The sequence below is a fragment of the Oncorhynchus mykiss genome, chromosome 30 (genome assembly GCF_057628025.1).
Source record: "Oncorhynchus mykiss isolate SJ-2025 chromosome 30, ASM5762802v1, whole genome shotgun sequence".
Taxonomy (NCBI): domain Eukaryota; kingdom Metazoa; phylum Chordata; class Actinopteri; order Salmoniformes; family Salmonidae; genus Oncorhynchus; species Oncorhynchus mykiss.
Genome location: NC_143051.1, coordinates 19,642,501 through 19,667,327, shown reverse-complemented (window position 1 = coordinate 19,667,327; position 24,827 = coordinate 19,642,501). Strand labels below are relative to the sequence as shown.

General features: G+C 48.4%; 1 protein-coding gene across 3 annotated transcripts in view; it reads left to right on the top strand.

Annotated features, from left to right (window-relative positions):
- The window catches only part of LOC110489401 (CUB and sushi domain-containing protein 3), a 660,686-nt gene that overhangs the window by 611,257 nt on the left and 24,602 nt on the right, over positions 1 to 24,827 (top strand). For all 3 annotated transcript variants that reach the window (XM_036971422.2, XM_036971421.2, XM_090227754.1), the window contains 3 exons: positions 8,380 to 8,553; positions 12,237 to 12,310; positions 16,892 to 17,003. In XM_036971422.2, coding sequence (XP_036827317.2) covers positions 8,380 to 8,553; positions 12,237 to 12,310; positions 16,892 to 17,003 — 360 coding nt within the window. The remainder of the gene's footprint in view (positions 1 to 8,379; positions 8,554 to 12,236; positions 12,311 to 16,891; positions 17,004 to 24,827) is intronic.

The window sequence follows — 24,827 nt, the reverse complement described above, 5'->3', positions numbered from 1 at the left end:
GGGATTTTAATGCAGGGGAACTTAAATCAGTTTACCAAATTTCTATCAGCATGTTAAATCTGCAACCATAGGGAAAAAAATTCTAGACCACCTCTACTCCACACACAGAAACGTGTACAAAGCTCTCCCTCGCCCTCCATTTGGCAAATCTGACCATAACTTCTGATTCCTGCTTACAAGCAAAAATTAAAGCAGGAAGCACCAGTAACTCGGTCTATAAAAAAGTGGTCAGATGAAGCAGATGCTAAACTACAGGACTGTTTTGCTATCACAGACTGGAATATGTTCCGGAGTTCTTCCGATGGCATTGAGGAGTACACCACATCAGTCACTGGCTTTATCAATAAGTTCATTGAGGACATCATCCCCACAATGACTGTACGTACATACCCCAACCAGAAGCCATGGATTACAGGCAACATTTGCACTGAGCTAAAGGGTAGAGCTGTTGCTTTCAAGGAGCGGGACTCTAAACCAGAAACGTATAAGAAATCCCGCTACGCCCTCCGATGAACCATCACACAGGCAAAGCGTCAATGCAGGACAGATCGAATCTTACTACAATGGCTCCGACACTCGTCGGATGTGGCAGGGCTTGCAAACTATTACAGACTACAAAGAATAGCACAGCCAAGAGCTGCCCAGTAACACACGCCAGAGGTCAAGCCAGAGGTCAATCAGACCTCCAAGAACACCCAAGACCACTAAGGTAACCTGCCTAAATTACTACCGACCCTTACCACTCATGTCTGTAGCCATGAAATGCTTTGAAAGGCTGGTCATGGCTCACATTAACACCATTATCCCAGAAACCCTAGACCCACTCAATTTGCATACCGCCCCAACAGATCCACAGATGATGCAATCTCTATTACACTCCACACGGTCCTTTCCCACTTGGACAAAAGGAACACCTATGTGAGAATGTTATTCATTAGCTACAGCTCAGCGTTCAACACCATAGTGCCCTCAAAGCTCATCACTATGCTAAGGACCCTGGGACTATACACCTCACTTTGCATCTGGATACTGGACTTCCTGACGGGCCGCCCCCAGGTGGTAAGGGTAGGTAACAACACATCCGGCATTCTGATCCTCAACACGGGGGCCCCTCAGGGGTGCGTGCTCAGTGCCCTCCTGTACTCCCTGTTCACTCATGACTGCACAGCCAGGCATAACTCCAACACCATCATTACGTTTGCTGATGAGACAACAGTGGTAGGCCTGATCACCGACAACAATGAGACAGCCTATAGGGAGGATGTCAGAGACCTGACCGTGTGGTGCAAGGACAACAACCTCTCCCTCAACAGTTTTTTTGATTGTGGACTACAGGAAAAGGAGGATCGAGCATGCCCCCATTCTCATCGACAGGGCTGTAGTGGAGAAGGTTGACAGCTTCAAGTTCCTTGGCATCCATCTCACCAAAAAACTAACATGATCCAAGTACACCAAGACAGTCGTGAAGAGGGCACGAGAAAACCTTTTCCCCCCCAGGAGACTGAAAAGATGTGTCATGAGTTCTCAGATCCTCAAAAGTTTTTACAGCTGCACCATCAAGAGCATCCTGACGGGTTGCATCACTGCCTGGTATGGCAACTGCTCGGCCTCCGACCGCAAGGCCCTACAGAGGGTAGTGCGTACGGCCCAGCATGTCACTGGGGCCAAGCTGCCTGCCATCCAGGACCTCTATTCCAGGCGGTGTCAGGGGAAGGCCCTAAAAATTGTCAAAGACTTCAGGCACCCTAGTCATAGACTGTTCTCTCTGCTACTGCACGGCAAGCAGTACTGGAGTGCCAAATCTAGGTCCAAGAGGCTTCTGAACAGCTTCTATCCCCAAGCCATAAGACTCCTGAACATCTAATCAAATGGCTACCCGGACTATTTGCACCCCCCTCCACGCTGCTGCTACTCTCTATAATTATCTATGCGTAGTCACTTTAATAACCCTTCCTGCATGTACATAATTACCTTAATTACATGACACCGGTGCCCCCGCACTGCCACACTGCCATGCTGATCCTTAACACTGGGGCCCCTCAGGAGTGTGTACTTTGTCCCCTCCTGTATTCCCTGTTCACCTACGACTGTGTGGCCAAACACGTCTCCAACACCATCATTAAGTTTGCTGATGACACAACGGTTTAAGGGCTGATCACCGACAACGATGAGACGGCCTATAGGGAGGACGTCAGAGAACTGGCAGTGTGGTGCCAGGACAACAACCTCCCCCTTAATATGAGCAAGACGAAGGAGCTGATTGTGGAATACAGGAAAAGGCGGGCCGAACAGGCCCCCATTAACATCGACGGGGCTGTAGTGGAGCAGGTCGAGAGTTTCAAGTTCCTTGGTGTCCACATCACCAACGAACTATCATGGTCCAAAAATACCAAGACAGTCGTGAAGAGGGCACGTCAAAACCTTTTCCCCCTCAGGAGACTGAAAAGATTTGGCATGGGTCCCCAGATCCTCAAAAGGTTCTACAGCTGCACCATCGAGAGCATCCTGGCAGTTGCATCACCACCTTGTATGGCAACTGCTGGGCATCTGACCGTAAGGCGCTACAGGGGGTTTTGCGAACGGCCCAGTGCATCACTGGGGCCAAGTTTCCTGCCATCCAGGACCTGTACAATAGGTGGTGTCAGGGGAAAGCCCATAAAATTGTCAGAGACTCCAGTCACCCAAGTTATAGACTGTTTTCACTGCTACCGTACGGCAAGCGGTACTGGAGCGCCAAGTCTAGGACCAAAAGGCTCCTCAACAGCTTCCAAGCCATAAGACTGCTGAACAATTAATATAATCGCCACCAAACACTGCTGCTACTCGTTGTTTATTATCTATGCATAGTCACTTCACCACCACCTTCATGTACAAATTACCTCAACTAACCTGTACCCCCGCACACTGACTCGCACTCTGACTCGGTTCCGGTGCCCCCTGTGTATAGCCTCGTTATTCTTCTTAAGTTACTTTTTATTATGACTTTTTATTTTAGCCTACTTGGTAAATATTTTCTTAACTCTTCTTGAACTGCACTGTTGGTTAAGGGCTTGTAAATAAGCATTTCACTGTACCTGTTGTATTTGGCGCATGTGACAAATAAAGTTTGATTTAATTTGTTACCCTGTTAAGTCAGCAATGCACACTAAAGTGCAACTGAATAAGGTTGTGTCTCTGGTGGATTATAGTTCTGTGTTTTTCCGTTCAAGCATGTGATCTGGTATCCGACACTGCATTTGAAACAAATGGCTTCAGAATGAATGCTACACTGTCACCTTGCTCTCCACTGTAGAGGAACAAAAACATATCCCAATGTTCTTGGTGTCATTGGTTGGTTGACTGACAGCTGAGTTAGAGGTGGAAGCGGCCATTCATAAGGTCCTTGGTCTGGTCTGACGAACTTCCCCCTGTTGTAGGGACATCAGTCACCCTCAATCGTTTGGGCATTAATGCCCCTCGATTCTCCATCACTTTGATTTGACCCAAAATGAAGGGGAACTGTGATGTACTGCAGATAACATGGTATTGAATTGAAAAGACAAGCAGAGGCCTCCTGTTAAAGGGCAGGTGATGGGAGGCAAGAAGTGGAGGGATTCCACCATGATGAGCAGCTATGCCCAATGACAGACAAGTGGACAGCTGCTGAATCATCCCAAAACGTATGAGCAAGACGCACGTGCACACACACATATATCAATCCCCCTCATACACAATTCAAAACGTCCATACACACACTAACGCGCGCTCATACACACACACAACCCCACACATACAATCACACACACACATGCACACACACACGTGCACAGAACTGAAGGGAGAACAAGTCACTCTACATTAGGTGGTTGTATATTTTTGGCAGATTTTCTCAAACCAGTGCCATCTCCTTGGAACTCTGCTCAAAAGTTACAATGTCTGCTGCGTTTACAATCACGGATTTGTGAAAAGCCTTTGTTTAAAAAAGTTTCAGTCTTGCTGAGACAAGGCTTCAGTCCCGTTGTTAGAGGGAATTATAAATAATGCAGGGGAATTAACTTCGATGCCACTGTTTTTTTCTCTCAGACTCAGAAACCTTAGAAGACATATTTGAACATCAGAGGATTCAACCATCTTTCCTACACCTATTGAGGATTCGGTCTCTAGCATACAACAAGCCAGAGAATCATAATTCACCTATAAGTTCATAACTCAGAGACCTTGGAAAGTACATTTGAACATCAGAAGACCCAACCATCAATTCTACACCTGGAGAATGTTCTATACAGAAAGACACCCAGGGAATCATAATTCACCCACTCGCCTTCATGTTTAGTTTACCTACATGTCTCTCAGCCTCTGCCAACCCATCTGTCAGTCTCCGTATGACAGAGTGAAGAGCGGAGGGGGTAATCATTAGTAATCTGTACATAATTAATGAGTTCTTATCTGCCTGCCCCAGTGGGTCATCAGACAGGGCTTCAAACGAGAATCGGAGGAGGGGTCGAGGGGGTGAGGAGGAGGAGGATGTAGAGGGGTGGAGGGGTGAAGGGGAGGAGGATGTAGAGGGTTGGAGGGGGGGAAGGGGTGGAGGATGTAGAGGGTAGGAGGGGTGGAGTGGGTGAAGGGGAGGAGGATGTGGAGGGGGTGAAGGGGAGGAGGATGTAAATGGTGGAGGGGGTGAAGGGGAGGAGGAAGTAGAGGGTACGAGGGCTTGAGGGGGGGAAGGGGAGGAGGATCTAGAGGGCTGGAGGGTGTAGAGGACTGGAGGGTTGAAGGGGAGGAGGATATAGAGGGCTGGAGGGGTGAAGGGGAGGAGGATGTAGAGGGCTGGAGGGTTGAAGGGGAGGAGGATATAGAGGGCTGGAGGGTTGAAAGGGAGGATGTAGAGGACTGGAGGGGTGAAGGGGAGGAGGATGTAGAGGGCTGGAGGGGTGAAGGGGAGGAGGATGTAGAGGGCTGGAGGGGTGAAGGGGAGGAGGATGTAGAGGGCTGGAGGGGTGGAGGGGTGGAGGATGTAGAGGGCTGGAGGGTGAAGGGGAGGAGGATGTAGAGGGCTGGAGGGGAGGAGGATGTAGAGGGCTGGAGGGGTGAAGGGGAGGAGGATGTAGAGGGCTGGAGGGGTGAAGGGGAGGAGGATGTAGAGGGCTGGAGGGGTGAAGAGGAGGAGGATGTAGAGGGCTGGAGGGGTGGAGGGGTGAAGGGGAGGAGGATGTAGAGGGCTGGAGGGGTGAAGGGGAGGAGGATGTAGAAGGCTGGAGGGGTGAAGGGGAGGAGGATGTAGAGGGCTGGAGGGTGAAGGGGAGGAGGATGTAGAAGGCTGGAGGGGAGGAGGATGTAGAGGGCTGGAGGGGTGAAGGGGAGGAGGATGTAGAGGGCTGGAGGGGTGAAGAGGAGGAGGATGTAGAGGGCTGGAGGGGTGGAGGGGTGAAGGGGAGGAGGATGTAGAGGGCTGGAGGGGTGAAGGGGAGGAGGATGTAGAAGGCTGGAGGGGTGAAGGGGAGGAGGATGTAGAGGGCTGGAGGGTGAAGGGGAGGAGGATGTAGAAGGCTGGAGGGGAGGAGGATGTAGAGGGCTGGAGGGGTGAAGGGGAGGAGGATGTAGAGGGCTGGAGGGGTGAAGGGGAGGAGGATGTAGAGGGCTGGAGGGGTGAAGGGGAGGAGGATGTAGAGGGCTGGAGGGGTGGAGGATGTAGAGGGCTGGAGGGGTGAAGGGGAGGAGGATGTAGAGGGTTGAAGGGGAGGAGGATGTAGAGGGCTGGAGGGGTGAAGGGGAGGAGGATGTAGAGGGCTGGAGGGTTGAAGGGGAGGAGGATGTAGAGGGCTGGAGGGGTGAAGGGGAGGAGGATGTAGAGGGGTGAAGGGGAGGAGGATGTAGAGGGCTGGAGGGGTGAAGGGGAGGAGGATGTAGAAGGCTGGAGGGGTGAAGGGGAGGAGGATGTAGAGGGCTGGAGGGTGAAGGGGAGGAGGATGTAGAGGGCTGGAGGGGAGGAGGATGTAGAGGGCTGGAGGGGTGAAGGGGAGGAGGATGTAGAGGGCTGGAGGGGTGAAGGGGAGGAGGATGTAGAGGGCTGGAGGGGTGAAGAGGAGGAGGATGTAGAGGGCTGGAGGGGTGGAGGGGTGAAGGGGAGGAGGATGTAGAGGGCTGGAGGGGTGAAGGGGAGGAGGATGTAGAAGGCTGGAGGGGTGAAGGGGAGGAGGATGTAGAGGGCTGGAGGGTGAAGGGGAGGAGGATGTAGAAGGCTGGAGGGGAGGAGGATGTAGAGGGCTGGAGGGGTGAAGGGGAGGAGGATGTAGAGGGCTGGAGGGGTGAAGGGGAGGAGGATGTAGAGGGCTGGAGGGGTGAAGAGGAGGAGGATGTAGAGGGCTGGAGGGGTGGAGGGGTGAAGGGGAGGAGGATGTAGAGGGCTGGAGGGGTGAAGGGGAGGAGGATGTAGAAGGCTGGAGGGGTGAAGGGGAGGAGGATGTAGAGGGCTGGAGGGTGAAGGGGAGGAGGATGTAGAAGGCTGGAGGGGAGGAGGATGTAGAGGGCTGGAGGAGTGAAGGGGAGGAGGATGTAGAGGGCTGGAGGGGTGAAGGGGAGGAGGATGTAGAGGGCTGGAGGGGTGAAGGGGAGGAGGATGTAGAGGGCTGGAGGGGTGGAGGATGTAGAGGGCTGGAGGGGTGAAGGGGAGGAGGATGTAGAGGGTTGAAGGGGAGGAGGATGTAGAGGGCTGGAGGGGTGAAGGGGAGGAGGATGTAGAGGGCTGGAGGGTTGAAGGGGAGGAGGATGTAGAGGGCTGGAGGGGTGAAGGGGAGGAGGATGTAGAGGGGTGAAGGGGAGGAGGATGTAGAGGGCTGGAGGGGTGAAGGGGAGGAGGATGTAGAAGGCTGGAGGGGTGAAGGGGAGGAGGATGTAGAGGGCTGGAGGGTGAAGGGGAGGAGGATGTAGAGGGCTGGAGGGGAGGAGGATGTAGAGGGCTGGAGGGGTGAAGGGGAGGAGGATGTAGAGGGCTGGAGGGGTGAAGGGGAGGAGGATGTAGAGGGCTGGAGGGGTGAAGAGGAGGAGGATGTAGAGGGCTGGAGGGGTGGAGGGGTGAAGGGGAGGAGGATGTAGAGGGCTGGAGGGGTGAAGGGGAGGAGGATGTAGAAGGCTGGAGGGGTGAAGGGGAGGAGGATGTAGAGGGCTGGAGGGTGAAGGGGAGGAGGATGTAGAAGGCTGGAGGGGAGGAGGATGTAGAGGGCTGGAGGGGTGAAGGGGAGGAGGATGTAGAGGGCTGGAGGGGTGAAGGGGAGGAGGATGTAGAGGGCTGGAGGGGTGAAGAGGAGGAGGATGTAGAGGGCTGGAGGGGTGGAGGGGTGAAGGGGAGGAGGATGTAGAGGGCTGGAGGGGTGAAGGGGAGGAGGATGTAGAAGGCTGGAGGGGTGAAGGGGAGGAGGATGTAGAGGGCTGGAGGGTGAAGGGGAGGAGGATGTAGAAGGCTGGAGGGGAGGAGGATGTAGAGGGCTGGAGGGGTGAAGGGGAGGAGGATGTAGAGGACTGGAGGGGTGAAGGGGAGGATGATATAGAGGGCTGGAGGGTTGAAGGGGAGGAGGATGTAGAGGGCTGGAGGGGTGAAGGGGAGGAGGATGTAGAGGGCTGGAGGGGTGAAGAGGAGAGCATGTTAAAGGGTCAGTAAATCATCAAGGTAGTTCTAATACCCCACCCTTCAGAACGCTGAAGCAACGTGCAGCAGCAGCTATGGGAATGAAATAAAGTATGGCTGCCTGTGACTTTGTAAACTTGCAGGGAGCACACTTTTATTTGTATTCTTCCTCTTCTTCCTCCTCTTCTTCTACTTCTTCTTCTTCTCTTTACATCTCTGTCTACTCTCTCTGGTCTCTCAAAACCCCTCTCTGCTCTCTCTTCCTCTTCCTCTCTTTTTTATATCTTGACAGTGTATCTATTATTCATCAAGAAAAAGTCAAGTTTGTAGTCCTCCTAGTACCCAGACAGTAAGAGAGGGAGTCTTGCTTGGCACATTTATAATGTATCAGCCAAGCATGACGTCAACATCAATTATGGATTCTTTCTGGACGGACCAAGTGTTTGCTGGACAGCCACAGATGGTCAGCATTCAACGACCGCTTTGAGCCCTTTGAGGGTCGATGTCATTCATGTCTGTCTGGTCTGTAAGACTCCATCTTCTTCTCCCATGGTACCTGCCAGGATCGCAGATACAAAGAGATACTGTGACAGGAGGAGCGAACCCGCACAGGGGCAAAACCCAGTGACTTTACTTGTGTGATTTTTCTGGTCAAATTCCCACTCTCTTCTTGCTGAAGTTCAATCAACACCGCGCCGGGGGAGAAGCCGGTAACACTGCTCCTGTGTGTTTTTTAAAAATGTTTATTTTGATCTCCTATTCTTGATCTGTTGTTGTAGCCAAGTTCTGTGGGGACCCTGGTGTGCCTGCCTATGGCTCCAGAGAGGGACGCAGCTTCATCTACCAGTCAGAGGTGTTGTTCAGCTGTACCGCCCCCTATCTCCCGGTGGGCTCCACTACACGCATGTGCCAGGCCGACGGCTCCTGGAGCGGATTCCAGCCTCGCTGTATAGGTAAGCATCTACTGTGTGTGTGTGCCCGTGTCCCACAAAGCGTGAGGGTCGCACAGCATATACAACTCGGTGTACATCTGTCCTATGTGTGATACTTGGCCCCAAAGCGTCATTACTGCATTTTTTATATGCTATACTCAATATGTTTTGTATGCTCAGTGTATATACACACCCATAACCTTTCTGCCCCTCTCTTTATTCCTCTAGAGTACATCATCTCTGTTTCCTATTTCTAGCATTCTTTGCATGCCTTAAAGCACAGCTTGTAAACTATTTAACTCTGTCAAACAACTGGAATCAATGTCCTCCCTCTGACACTGGGCCACCTGAGGTATACCAAGACTACGTCCCAAATGGCAGAAGCCTATGGGCCGTTGTCAAAGTAGTGCACTATAATGGCTGCAGACCTAACCTCCACACACATCTCTTATTGATAAAAGTATTCCAGAAAAGGCAGGGTCATTCCTTTTAGTGCCCTCCGAGAGGAGAGAGTGTATTGACGGGGGAGAAGAATGGAGCCTGTCAAGATATGAAATGTGTAGGAATGGCTGTAGGGGGATTCAGTTACATCAGGGGCACACTAGTGACATTCTCCTGGCCCTAGCCTTCACAGCTGGCTGATACCATTGTGTAGTTTCAGTTCTAGCTGTAGCGTATACTCATAGATTTTTTTTTCCAAAAGAGTTCTATGTGGGGGGATAGGATCCTACCAATAACCATTTTTTGATCTGAAGAACCCTTTTTGGAAGAAATGTTTCTTTGATGATTCTTTGGAAGGCAAAGAAGGGATCTACATAGAGCCATATATCATATTGCCCAGCATGCTCTATTGCAGGATGATTTTCAGAATTGTTTATTTTAATATCTGTATTTCTGCATGTACAGTGAGCTCCAAAAGTATTGGGACAGTGACCCATTTTAGTTTTTTGGGGCTCTGTTCTCCAGCACTTTGGATTTGAAATGATACAATGACTATGAGGCTAAAGTGTGGACTGTCAGCTTTAATAAGAGGGTATTTCCATCCATATCGGGTGAACCGTTTATTAATTACAGCACTTTTTTGTACATAGTCCCCCCATTTTAGGGGACCTAAAGTATTGGGACAAATTCACTTACATGTGTATTAAAGTAGTAATAGAATGCAATGACTACATCAAGCTTGTGAATAATTATCTTGAATAATGATGAGTGAGAAAGTTACTCCAAAATGACCCCATAAATGATTTACCATTTACCCATTGTATAAAGTGAAAATGCTCTCGAAGCCGGTGTTTGGAGGATATATTGGCAACAACCTCAACTTTTTTAGACCAGGAGTAGGCTTAATCTGTGTCCAGGAATCTAGCCCGTGGGCTTTGTTGTCACTAGGCTTGCTTTACCACAATTCCCAGGTTTTTCTGGAAATACTAATTGGAGTATTCCCAGATTTCCTGCTTGTTCCATCCTGATTCCAGAAATCTTCCAAAACTAGTGAATTTTGAGAAAGTTACTAGCATGTTGCAACCCTAGTTGTCACTCATATCATATAGTATATGTTTGATGTCCTCCCTTTCCTGGCATCTTTAACTTACCTGCTGTAATTATCTATTTAGTGTCTGTCAGACTTCTCCTGAATCCTTATCTGATTAAGCACCTCATCCAGGTCCCTACAGGAGACACCCTTCACACATCGATATGACTAGCTGATAATTGGCTTTATTTCACTAATTTAATATTCAAGTCATAGGCCCCTTTTGTCACTGGATCATTAGACCATTAGCAACAAGTCAATTGTTATCTGTTTAGTACTGGGCAACCGTGTATTGTACTACAGGAATGAACATTGAGGGTAGCCTGAGTTTAAATACAGTATAGCTCATTATGGTGGCTGTGATTTATGGGTGCCTGATTGCGGTGGTGGTTAGACAGTTGGGCCAGTGACCGAAGGTTGCTAATTCCAGTCCCTGAGCCGACGAGGTAAGAAATCTGTCAATCTGCCCTTGAGCAAGCCACTTAACACTAATTCCTCCAGGGTCACTGATCCCTGGCTGTGACCCCACTCTCCGAGGGTGTCTAAGGGGGAGTGGGATATGCAAAAAACATGCAAAATGTCCATTTCACTATACTCAGTACAGGTTAAACAAGACAAATATAAGCACCCCTTATTTGACTCTTGAAATCAATGAGGCTCAATTATCAGACTGATATGCCTACAGATGTGACTATATGCTGAAATGTAGAAGGAAATATTTGGACTAGTTTTCAACATAGCTAACTAGCTGATCTAAACATTGTTTGTGACATGGCTGTGTGTGTCAATTCTGCTGTCATATGCTGTTCATCAGATGCCATGACTGTTTATGTCATCTGGTATGACAGTGCTATGTAGTCCTTTGTCAAAATATGGTTAAAGGGGCAATCTGCAGTTGTTGTTTTTTATTGGTTCAAAATGCAGATTGCCCCTTTAACTGTTGTCATATTGAAAAGGTATTCTTATGACATACAGTTAGTTTACCTTAAGATCATCTTGACTGCAACTGATAAGGCAATGACAAAGTAGTCTCATATAATGTTATCACATCACAACATGCAACACATATTGTTTGAGTACAAATATCCACAAAGGTACAGAGACATTATAGGACAAATACTGTCTTCATAAATATGTAGTATTCATGAAATGCCATATATTCCAAGACGGACCTCTCAGGATGATGAGAATTGCTTGGGATGAGATGTTCCTGCTGTGAGTGTGTGGAGTGGAGAGGGAGGGGAGGGGGTTATTTGTATGTGTGACTGAGTCTGAGTGTGTGTGTCTGAGTGTGGGGAGGGAGGGTGGGGAGAGGCGGTATTTATGTAATTGAACCAAACCGGGTTCTGTACAGACAGGCCTCGTTTGACAGGCGCAAACTATTGTTTTCACTTAATTATGTTTCGTTCGCACAATAATTTCCCAGACTGCATTTCTGTAAGATTCCGTTTTCATACAGAAGAGAGGAGGCAGACACGATAGTGTTAGCTATGTTACGTTGCTGTGTGGGTTAGCTAGGCAGGCAGTGGTGGAGGTGTGTGCTGCTGTCATTTTCTGAGGCTGCATTGAATCCAGGTCTATGCGTCAGGCCGAGGATGTCCTCTACATCCTAATGATGCTGCTTCCCTCCACACAGCCACACAGCTGGGCCCGATGCTGCTGCAACTCTGCAGCAACACTGCCCCCTACTGGGTATTCTGCCTAGTATATTAAAGACACTTACTGGTTGGTTGTTTTGTTACAGTACTGCTGCAGCTGCTGTACTTACAGAAACACACTCATGATGGAGAGAAATTAATTTCTCAAGCACTCACACTGACACGCACACACACACACACACACACACACGCAATCACACAATGACATACACCTCTGTTTTAGGCTGGGTATGACTGCGGTAAGCTATGTTGAATCATTATGGGAACTATAGCTGTTACTGTATCTGTGTCCCAAATGACACCGTATTCCCTATAAAGTGCACTACTTTTGACCAAAGTCCAATGGGCCCTGGTCAAAGTTAGCGCATTATAAAGGAAATAGGGTGTCATTTGGACGGCAGACTGTATGTCTCAAGTGCCTGCATAGGCTGCATCCCCAGCCAGAGATACTGTACATAGTTAAAGGTCTCTAAGATAATATTATACAAACTTTCTCCTTTGTCTTCTTCTCTCAGAACCGACCCGTACTACCTGTGAGAACCCAGGGACACCTCGCTACGGTTCTTTGAACAGAACCTATGGCTTCAAGGTATTTTATGAACACGTACTGTACATGTGTGGGGGGGGGGTCTACAGTCTTACCTGAGAGAATGAACCTGATTCAAACTCATGGCCTTATAACAGTCAGATTGCATGCTGAAGATATTTAGGTAATCTGCTGTCTATGAATGTGTACTGTATGGATTATGAATGTGTTGTGAAGTCCTTAAGTAGGTACCCTTCAAATATTTATTTATTTAATTTTAAACAAGCTTATAGTCAATAACACAATAGAAAAAAAAGAAAGTCTATATACAGTTTGTGCAAATGGAGGTAAGGCAATAAATAGGCCATAGTTGCGAAGTAATTACAGTTTAGCAAATTAACACTGGAGTGATTGATGAGCAGATGATGATGTGCAGGTAGAAATACTGGTGTACAAAAGAGCAGAAAAGTAAATAAAAACAATATGGGGATGAGGTAGGTAGATTGGGTGGGCTATTTACAGATGGGCTATGTACAGCTGCAGCGATCGGTTAGCTGCTCAGATATCTGATGTTTAAAGTTAGTGAGGGAAATATAAGTCTCCAGCTTCTGCGATTTTTGCAATTCGTTCCAGTCATTGGCAGCAGAGAACTGGAAGGAAAGGCGGCCAAATTAGGTGTTGGCTTTGGGGATGACCAGTGAGATATACCTGCTGGAGCGAGTGTTGTCGTGACCAGTGAGCTGAGATAAGGCGTAGCTTTACCTAGCACAGACTTATAGATGTCCTGGAGCCAGTGGGTCTGGCGACGAATATGTATCGAGGGCCAGCCGACTAGAGCATACAGGTCACAGTGGTCGGTGGTATAAGGGGCTTTGGTGACAAAACGGATGGCACTGTGATAGACTGCATCCAGTTTGCTGAGTATAGTATTGGAAGCTATTTTGTAAATGACATCACCGAAGTCGAGGATCGGTAGTATAGTCAGTTTTACGAGGGTATATTTGGCGGTGTGAGTGGAGGCTTTGTTGTGAAATAGGAAGTCGATTCTGGATTTAATTTTGGATTGGAGATGTTTAATATGAGTCTGGAAGGTGAGTTTACAGTCTAGCCAGACACCTAGGTATTTGTAGTTGTCCACATATTCAGTCAGAACCGTCCAGAGTAGTGATGCTAGTCGGGCGGGCGGGTGTGGGCAGCGAACGGTTGAAAAGCATGCATTTAGTTTTACTAGCGTTTAAGAGCAGTTGGAGACCACGGAAGGAGTGTTGTATGGCATTAAAGCTCGTTTGGAGGTTAATTAACACAGTGTCCAAAGAAGGGCCAGATGTATACAGAATGGTGTCAGCTTTCCAATCGTTAGGGATCTCAGACGATATGAAAGAGAGTTTGAACAGACTGGTAATAGGGGTTGCGACAATGGCGGCAGATAATTTTAGAAAGAGAGGGTCCAGATTGTCTAGCCCAGCTGATTTATACGGGTCCAGGTTTTGCAGCTCTTTCAGAACATCTGCTATCTGGATTTGGGTGAAGGAGAAGCTGCGGAGGCTTGGGCAAGTTGCTGCGGGGGGTGCGGAGCTGTTGGCCAGGGTTGGGGTAGCTAGGAGGAAAGCATGGCCAGCCGTAGAGGAATGGAGAAATGAAGTGGAGAAATAAAGTGGTTGTAATACAAGTCTCTCATTCACACACCAAGCTCATGTAGTCTCATACCTTCTGGACAAAGCCATAACACTATAGGTAAAAAAAAAAAGAATATCCCAAGAATAATAAATAGTGTCCGAATGGCAAAACATTGGTTTAGAGACAATGCTCTTGCTAGACAAAGTCACATAACACAGGGGAAGTTTTCTTTGGCTAATGAAATGCAAATGAGACTATGAATATGTTCATTACTTATATGCAAATTCCATCTGGTATTTGAGTTGTTTAAACATGAGATCTCTGCATGTTTTGTCTGAACAGAGACCATAATGACCGTGACAATATGAATGTCAATCATGGTGATAAGGATGGTGATTGTGGATATTTCACAGGAATGTTAAAGAACAAAAATAAGCTATGAAACACCTTACCGTGTTGTCCATTACTGTTTTAGAAATGTCCCCAGCCAACCAGAAAACAGGATAGTTTCTATTCTCAGCAGCTATGTTTGTGTTTACAAGGTTTCATTTTCCTTTGTGTTTTATTTATATGTGTGTTTATGTGCGCACAAGCACGTGTGTGTGTGTGTGTGTGTGTGTGTGTGTGTGTGTGTGTGTGTGTGTGTGTGTGTGCGTGTGTGCGCGTGCGTGTGTGTGTGTGTGCGCGTGCGTGTGTGTGTGTGTGCTTCTTACTATGCTGGAGTCGTAGGGTGTCTACACAGCATGAACTGCGAACACGAGCAGTCCTCCCTCCGTTTCATGTCCCTAATGAGCCTTAAAACGCTACGACTTTCCCCCACCAACAGAGCTGTGTTTACGTTGTTAGGAGTGATAAACAGGGTAAAACTGTACCGCAAATCTCATTGATTTGTTTGGGAAAAGGGAGACACATTTGCTGCACATTTGCTTGCCTCTAATTTGGAATCAAAAAGAAAGTTAGCAAAAATCAAATGGCATAAAAGTGAAGAGCAGAATGTAGGCAAAGACACCACAGTGTTCACCTTCTGCTGCATGGCTAGCCTCTAATTTGGAATCAAAAAGAAAGTTAGCAAATATCAAATGGCAATAAAGTGAAGAGCAGAATGTAGGCAAAGACACCACAGTGTTCACCTTCTGCTGCATGGCTAGCCTCTAATTTGGAATCAAAAAGAAAGTTAGCAAATATCAAATGGCAATAAAGTGAAGAGCAGAATGTAGGCAAAGACACCACAGTGTTCACCTTCTGCTGCATGGCTAGCCTCTAATTTGGAATCAAAAAGAAAGTTAGCAAATATCAAATGGCAATAAAGTGAAGAGAAGAATGTAGGCAAAGACACCACAGTGTTCACCTTCTCGCCTGTGGTGCTGTTGCATCATACACAGTGTATTAGATAGAATGCATCTATCTAGGGCAGAATGTACGAAATGACCAATCTATTCTAGATGTACCTATAAACACTAGTGCATTATACTGTGTTCAGAGTTACGTTGGTGGGATAAATACATGATACATGCAGAGTTACTATTCCACTGTAAAAATCAACACACAAAAAATAACACACAGATGACAGAAGGGAAGGTGAGAGGGGGACAGTTATCCCTCCCTGCTATTTCAGTAGCTCCTCCTCATTAAGTTAAGACATGGTAAATAACTGCTGCTTTTTGCAGCGTGAATTAAGTTTACAAATATTTTCGCTAGGGGACATGGAGTGAAAGGGAGGAGGAGGAGGAGGGAGGAAGGGGGAGGAGAAGTGTGTTAGGGCTCTTGCCATGAAATAACTTTACGGGAAAAAAATCCAGGGGACAAGGAGGGAGAGGGAGGAGGAGGAGTGCGAGGAAGGAGGAGGAGAACAGGTGAGGGTTCTTGCCCAAATGCACTGGCATTAAGAATTCAAGCCTTAATGTAAAGTTTGGGGTCAAGTCATGCCCAGGCTTCAGAGAGAACAATGAAATATCAGGCTTTTCACACCCATTAATCATTTGTCTCATTTGAATATATATATATATATATATAGAGAGAGAGACAGAGAGACAGAGAGACACACAGAGAGAGAGGGGGGGGGAGAGAGAGGGGGGGGGAGAGGAGTGAGGGAGGGAGGGAGGGAGGGAGGGAGGGAGGGAGGGAGGGAGGGATGGAGGGAGGGAGGGAGGGAGGGAGGGAGAAGAAGAGGAGGCCTTGCTGGCTGCGGCCTAATGATATTGAAGTAGAGTGAAGGAGATATTGTATTCCAGAGATAAGGCCCTGTGTCTATTACTCGTTAGACCATGTTCCAGTGCCGGGGACGACGTGTTAATCAATTAATGTGTGAAGCCACTGTGTCATTCCATGACACGTTTTCATATTTCACTCCCCTGACTGTCACTTGGTTTAATGTCACACACACACAGATGAGCACACAGACACACACACAGATTTACGCATTCACATACACACACATTCTTCTACACACACACACACTGAGATGAGCACACAGACACACACACACGCAGATTTGCGCATGGACATACACACACGCACAAATGCAAGCAAAGCGGGGGAAGGCTGAGAGAGCTGAAAAGAGCTGACAAGAGCTTACCTGATATGTCGCTCTGTGAAAAGACATTAGTGATCAATGATCAGTCTGTGGCGGACAGACAGGCGAGCAGACAGACAGACAGAAAAGAACCAGGGAACGTGTTGTTTGATGTAACCTTATGCTGTTTAAATAAAACCTTTCACAGGGATTAAATATTTGACGTGTACATCTGTCCACACAGCCTTTGTTTGATATCAAAATCAAGATTGATATCAAAATCAACATTTGATATCAAACTGGCCTTTGAATGAAAGCACTGCTATTCCAAGTCTCTTTTTAATCATTATAAACATCTGAGATTAGTGTGAATGTAAAAGTGTAAACTACTCTTTATGTCATTGGTACTATAACTACATACTGTAGATCCTAACCAAGTGGTGTGTGTGTTTCTATACTTCTGTCCCTATTGTAAATGCGGGTGCACTCACCTGTGAGTTTCTACTCTAACACAGGTGGGCAGCATGGTGGCGTTCCAGTGCCAGCCGGGTCACCTGCTCCAGGGCTCCACCACCCGGCTGTGTCAGGCTGACCTTACCTGGAGCGGCTCCCAACCAGAGTGCATCCGTGAGTCACATTACAGCACCTACTGTTCCTTTATGACGTCCGGTCACACCCCGTACTGTCCTTCTATGACACCCGGTCACACCCCCTACTGTCCCTCTATGACGCCCGGTCACACCCCCGACTGTCCCTCTATCACGCCCGGTCACACCCCCTACTGTCTCTCTATGACGCCCGGTCACACCCCGACTGTCCCTCTATGACGCCCGGTCACACCCCCGACTGTCCCTCTATCACGCCCGGTCACACCCCCTACTGTCTCTCTATGACGCCCGGTCACACCCCCGACTCTCCCTTTATGATGCCCGGTCACAACCCCTACTGTTTCTCTATGACGCCCGGTCACACGCCCTACTGTCTCTCTATGACGCACGGTCACACCATCTACTGTTCCTTTATGACGCCCGGTCACACCCCCTACTGTTCCTTTATGACGCACGGTCACACCCCCTACTGTCCCTTTATGAAGCCCGGTCACACCCCCTACTGTCCCTTTATGATGCCCGGTCACACCCCCTACTGTTTCTCTATGATGCACGGTCACACCCCCTACTGTTTCTCTATGACGCCCGGTCACACCCCCTACTGTCCCTTTATGATGCCCGGTCACACCCCCTACTGTTTCTCTATGATGCACGGTCACACCCCCTACTGTTTCTCTATGACGCACGGTCACACCCCCGACTCTCCCTTTATGACGCCCGGTCACACCCCCTACTGTCCCTTTATGATGCCCGGTCACACCCCCTACTGTCTCTCTATGACGCCCAGTCACACCTCCTACTGTCTCTCTATGAAGCCCGGTCACACCCCCTACTGTTTCTCTATGATGCACGGTCACACCCCCTACTGTTTCTCTATGACGCACGGTCACACCCCCTACTGTCCCTTTATGACGCCCGGTCACACCCCCTACTGTTTCTCTATGACGCACGGTCACACCCCCTACTGTCTCTCTATGACGCCCGGTCACACCATCTACTGTTTCTCTATGACGCCCGGTCAGACCATCTACTGTTTCTCTATGACGCACGGTCACACCCCCTACTGTCTCTTTATGAAGCCCGGTCACACCCCCTACTGTCTCTCTATGACGCCCGGTCACACCCCCTACTATCCCTTTATGACGCCCGGTCACACCCCCTACTGTCCCTTTATGAAGCCCGGTCACACCCCCTACTGTCCCTTTATGACGCCCGGTCACACCACCTACTGTTTCTCTATGACGCACGGTCACACCCCCTACTGTCCCTTTATTAAGCCCGGTCACACCCCCGACTCTCCCTTTATTAAGCCCGGTCACACCCCCGACTGTCCCTCTATCACGCCCGGTCACACCCCCTACTGTCTCTCTATGACGCCCGGTCACACCCCCTACTGTCCCTCTATGACGCCCGGTCACACCCCCTACTGTTTCTCTATGACGCACGGTCACACCCCCTACTGTTTCTCTATGACGCACGGTCACACCCCCTACTGTCCCTTTATGACGCCCGGTCACACCCCCTACTGTCCCTTTATGAAGCCCGGTCACACCCCCTACTGTTTCTCTATGACGCACGGTCACACCCCCTACTGTCTCTCTATGAAGCCCGGTCACACCCCCTACTGTCTCTCTATGACGCACGGTCACACCCCCTACTGTTTCTCTATGACGCACGGTCACACCCCCTACTGTCCCTTTATGACGCCCGGTCACACCCCCTACTATCCTTTTATGACGCCCGATCACACCCCCTACTGTTTCTCTATGACGCACGGTCACACCCCCGACTCTCCCTTTATGAAGCCCGGTCACACCCCCTACTGTCTCTCTATGACGCCCGGTCACACCATCTACTGTTTCTCTATGATGCCCGGTCACACCCCCTACTGTCTCTCTATGACGCCCGGTCACACCATCTACTGTTTCTCTATGACGCCCGGTCACACCATCTACTGTTTCTCTATGACGCACGGTCACACCCCCTACTGTCTCTCTATGACGCACGGTCACACCCCCGACTCTCCCTTTATGAAGCCCGGTCCCACCCCTACTGTCCCTCTATGACGCCCGGTCACACCCCCTACTGTCCCTTTATGATGCCCGGTCACACCCCCTACTGTCTCTCTATGTCGCCCGGTCACACCCCCTACTGTCTCTCTATGACGCACGGTCACACCCCCTACTGTCCCTTTATGATGCCCGGTCACACCCCCTACTGTCTCTCTATGACGCCCGGTCACACCCCCTACTGTCTCTCTATGACGCACGGTCACACCCCCTACTGTTTCTCTATGACGCACGGTCACACCCCCTACTGTCCCTTTATGACGCCCGGTCACACCACCTACTGTCCCTTTATGAAGCCCGGTCACACCCCCTACTGTCCCTTTATGACGCCCGGTCACACCCCCTACTGTTTCTCTATGACGCACGGTCACACCCCCGACTCTCCCTTTATGAAGCCCGGTCACACCCCCTACTGTCTCTCTATGACGCCCGGTCACACCCCCTACTGTTTCTCTATGACGCCCGGTCACACCATCTACTGTTTCTCTATGACGCACGGTCACACCCCCTACTGTCTCTCTATGACGCACGGTCACACCCCCGACTCTCCCTTTATGAAGCCCGGTCACACCCCCTACTGTCTCTCTATGATGCACGGTCACATCATCTACTGTTTCTTTATGACGCCCGGTCACACCCCCTACTGTTCCTTTATGACGCCCGATCACACCCCCTACTGTCCCTTTATGAAGCCCGGTCACACCCCCTACTGTCCCTTTATGAAGCCCGGTCACACCCCCTACTGTCTCTCTATGACGTCCGGTCACACCCCCTACTGTCCCTCTATGACGCCCGGTCACACCCCCTACTGTTTCTCTATGACGCTCGGTCACACCACCTACTGTCTCTCTATGACGCCCGGTCACACCCCCTACTGTCTCTCTATGACGCACGGTCACACCCCCTACTGTCTCTCTATGACGCCCGGTCACACCCCCTACTGTCTCTCTATGACGCTCGGTCACACCCCCGACTCTCCCTTTATGAAGCCCGGTCACACCCCCTACTGTCTCTCTATGATGCACGGTCACACCATCTACTGTTTCTCTATGACGCCCAGTCACACCCCTGACTGTCCCTTTATGACGCCCGGTCACACCCCCTACTGTCTCTCTATGACGCCCGGTCACACCCCCTACTGTCTCTCTATGACGCCCGGTCACTCCCCCTACTGTCCCTCTATGACGCCCGGTCACACCCCCTACTGTCCCTCTATGACGCCTGGTCACACCCCCTACTGTCTCTCTATGACGCCCGGTCACACCCCGACTGTCCCTCTATGACGCCCGGTCACACCCCCGACTGTCCGTTTGTAGACAGAGAGTGAGAAATACATGTGATGTGGTCCTAACCAGACTAGTTTGTCATGGTTCTGCTGTATTGAGGTCCAGTGAGCGTGGCTTATATCAGGCGTAGGAGTCTTACAGGCGATTAAATGCAGGTCTTTTGAACGAGTTTCGCTTGAATATGAGCAGTTCGCTGTTTCCTAGGTAACAAGGCTCTCAGAAGGATCATGGCAGAACTATCTCCAACTAGCAACGTTAGCGCCTGCTATAACGATCCAAAGGCTTCATTACTGTTTAAATGATAGTGGCACAATCTGCTAAGCTTCATAGTCATATTTAATAACTGCCACTTGAAAATTAATTCACAGGATTTGAGACATAGAGGGTCATTTTCTTTTCTCTGTGTCACAGCATCCCTGTGGAACACCTTTCTAATATTCAGTTGCAGTCTCTATTTGTCAGGGCATGGACTCTTCAAGGTGTCAAAAGCATTCCACAGGGATGCTGGATGTTGACTCCAATGCTTCCCACAGTTGTGTCAAGTTGGCTGGATGTCCTTTGAGTGGTGGACCATTCTTGATACACGCTGGAAACTGTGTATCAAGAAAAAAAAAAAACAGCAGCGTTGCAGTTCTTCACACAAACCGGTGCGCCTGGCACTGGTTCTACCATACCCTGTTCAAAGACACTTCAATCTTTTGTCTTGCCCATTCACCCTCTGAATGGCACACATACACAATCCATGTCTCAATTGTCTCAAGGCTTAAAAATCCTCATGTCCCAGGGTCCCAGCATCCCAGCTCACCTGCTGTGACTGAGAGAAGAAAATAACCCTCTATGTTTCAAATAATGTTAATTCATTTTCAAAGCGGCAGCTATAAAATATGACTATGAAACTTGGCAGTGTGTGACCCTATAGCCAAAAGTAGTGCACTATATAGGGGATAGGATGCCATTTGGGACACTGCCATCCACACACTGATCCTATTTCATGCAGATCGCCAGTCACCCTCAGGGTAGTCTTACCCACTATTGCTACCTCCATGGGGATAGGGTGAGGCTGGGTCAGGTGGGTTGAGATGGCGGGTAAAGAGGTGATGGTGGTGGTGTCCTTTCTCTCACTTAGTCTCTCTCTGTATCGGTCTCTCTCTCTCTTTTTGTCACCTATCCCAGGGAGGAGAGGAAGGCAGGCCCTAGTCTTATCTCCCCATACAGCCGGTCTCCCTCTCTCCACCCATCACCACACACACATACAGTACACACACACACTTTACTCTTGCGTCACACCATGGCCAAGCACCCACCTCTCCACCTCCCTCCATGTTCTCGGTCTCTGACCAGTAGACTGACACTGTTAAAGATTCACGGAGCAAGGTAGGCTGGGAGTATGTCAAGCCAGTTGGCAGAACAGGGGTGACTTTACCAACCAAGTCACTGTGTGTTGTTGTTGTGTTTCTCACACAGTCACAGCTTCGAATGACAGCATCACTGACTGTCAAGAATATAGCACATAATAGTAGCAGTAGCAGCAGAAGAGGTAGTAGTAGCAGTCGTAGTAGTTGTAGGAGTAGTAGTAGCAGTAGTATTAGTAATAGTAGTAGTAGTAGTAGTAGTAGTAGTAGTAGTAGTAGCAGTAGTAGTAGCAGCAGTAGCAGTAGCAGCAGTAGTAGTAGTAGCAGTAGCAGAAGTAGTAGTGGTAGCAGTAGTAGTAGCAGTATAAGTAGTAGTAGTAGCAGTAGCAGTAGTAGTAGCAGTAATAGTAGCAGTAATGGTAGCAGCATAAGTAGTAGTAGCGGTAGTAGTAGTAGTAGTAGCAACGGCAATAGTTGTAGTAGTAGCAGCAGTAGTAGTAGCAGTAGTAGTAGCAGCAGAAGTAGTAGTCATAGTCATAGCATCAGTCGTAGTAGTAGTAGTAGTAGCAGTAGTAGTAGTAGCAGTAGTAGATGTAGTAGCAGTAGCAGTAGCAGCAGACGTTGTAGTAGCAGTAGCAAGAGTAGTAGAAGCAGTAGAAGTAGAAGGAGCAGTAGCAGCAGTAGTATTATCAGTGGTAATAGCAGTAGTAGCAGTTGCATTTGGAGTAGTAGTAATAGTAGTAGTAGTAGTAGCAGTAGCAGTAGTAGCAGTTGCAGTAGTAGAAGTTGCAGTTGGAGTAGTCGTAGTAGTAGTGGTAGTAGTCGTAGCAGTAGTAGTAGTAGTAGTAGATATAGTAGTAGCAGTAGCAGCAGTAGCATCAGTAGTAGTAGTAGTAGTAGCAGTAGCAGCAGTAGTACTAGTAGTAGATGTGGTAGCAGTAGCAGTAGATGTGGTAGCAGTAGTAGTAGCAGCAGAAGTAGTAGTAGCGGTAGCAAGAGTAATAGAAGCAGTAGTATCAGTAGTTGATGTAGCAGGAGCAGTAGCAGCAGTAGTAGCAGTAGCAAGAGTAGTAGAAGCAGTAGTTGAAGTAGAAGGAGCAGTAGCAGCAGTAGTTTTAGCAGTGGTAATAGCAGTAGTATCATTTGCATTTGGAGTAGTAGTAGCAGTAGTAGTAGTAGTAGCAGTGGTAGCAGTAGTAGAAGTTGCAGTAGTAGTAGCAGTTTGAGAGAGTTAGCAATAGTTGCAGTTCCAGTAGTAGAAGTTGCAGTTGGAGTAGTAGTAGTAGTAGTAGCAGTGGTAGTAGTAGTAGTAGCAGTAGTAGTAGCAATAGTAGTGGCAGTGGTAGTAGTAGTAGAAGCAGCAGTGGTAGTAGTAGTAGCAGTGGCAATGGTAGTAGTAGTAGCAGTGGCAATGGTAGTAGCAGTAGTAGTAGCAGTGGTAGTAGCAGTAGTAGTAGCAGCAGAAGTAGTAGTCGTACTCATAGCAGCAGTAGTAGTAGCAGTAGTAGTAGTAGTAGCAGCAGTAGCAGCAGAAGTAGCAGTAGCAGTAGCAAGAGTAGTAGAAGCAGTAGCAGCAGTAGTTGAAGTAGCAGGAGCTGTAGCAGCAGTAGTAGTAGCAGTGGTAATAGCAGTAGTAGTAGTAGCAGCACTAGTAGTAGCAGTGGAAATAGCAGTAGTAGTAGTAGCAGTTGTAGTAGTTGTAGTAGCAGTAGTGGCAGTTGCAGCAGTAGTAGCAGTTTCAGTAGTATAAGTAGTAGAATATGTGGTAGCATTAGCAGTAGATGTGGTAGCTGTAGAAGTTGCAGTAGTAGTAGCAGTAGCAAGAGTAGTAGAAGCAGTTGCAGTAGTAGTAGTCATATAATCAGTAGTAGCAGCAGCAGTAGTAGTAGTAGCAATAGTAGCAGTTGCAATAGTAGAAGTTGCAGTTGGAATAGTAGTAGTAGTAGCAGTGGCAATAGTAGCAGTAGTAGCAGTTGCAATAGTAGAAGTTGCAGTTGGAATAGTAGTAGTAGTAGCAGCGGCAATGGTAGTAGTAGCAGTAGTAGTAGCAGTAGTAGTAGCAGCGGCGGTGGTAGTAGTAGTAGCAGTGGCAATGGTAGTAGTAGTAGCAGTGGCAATGGTAGTAGCAGTAGTAGTAGCAGTGGTAGTAGCAGTAGTAGTAGCAGCAGAAATAGTAGTTGTACTCATAGTAGTAGTAGCAGTAGCAGTAGTAGTAGTAGCAGCAGTAGTAGCAGCAGAAGTAGCAGTAGCAAGAGTAGTAGAAGCAGTAGCAGCAGTAGTTGAAGTAGCAGGCGCTGTAGTAGCAGTGGTAATAGTAGCAGCACCAGTAGTAGCAGTGGAAATAGCAGTAGTAGTAGTAGCAGTTGTAGTAGTAGTAGTAGCAGTAGTAGTAACAGCAGTAGTAGTAGCAGTAGCGGTAGTAGTAGTAGCAGTAGCAGTAGTAGTAGTAGTAGTAGTAGTAGTAGTAGCAGAAGTAGTAGTAGTAGCAGTAGTAGTAGCAGCAGCAGTAGTAGCAGAAGTAGTAGTAGCAGTAGCAGTAGCAAGAGTAGTATCAGTAGTTGAAGTAGCAGAAGCAGCAGTAGTAGTAGCAGTGGTAAAAGCAGTAGTAGTACTAGCAGTTGCAGTTGGAGTAGTAGTAGTAGTTCTAGCAGCGGCAATAGTAGTTGTAGCAGCAGTAGTAGTAGCAACAGTAGTAGTAGCAGTAGCAAGAGTAGTAGAAGCAGCAGGATCAGGAGTTGAAGTAGCAGGAGCAGTAGCAGCAGTAGTAGTTGCAGTGGTAATAGCAGTAGTAGTAGTAGAAGTTGCAGTTGGAGTAGTGGTAGTAGTAGCAGTAGTAGTAGTAATAGTAGTTGTTGCAGTAGTAGTAGTAGTTGCAGCAGAAGTAGTAGTAGCAGTAGCAAGAGTAGTAGCAGTAGTTGAAGTAGCAGGAGCAGTAGCAGCAGTAGTAATTGCAGTGGTAATAGCAGTATTAGTAGTAGCAGTAGCAGTTGCAGTTGGAGTAGTAGTTGTAGAAGCAGTAGCAGTGGCAATAGTAGTAATAGTAGTAGCAGTGGAAATAGTAGTAGTAGTAGCAGCGGCAGTGGTAGTAGTAGCATCTGCGGCAATAATCATAGTCGTAGTATTAATAGCAGTCATA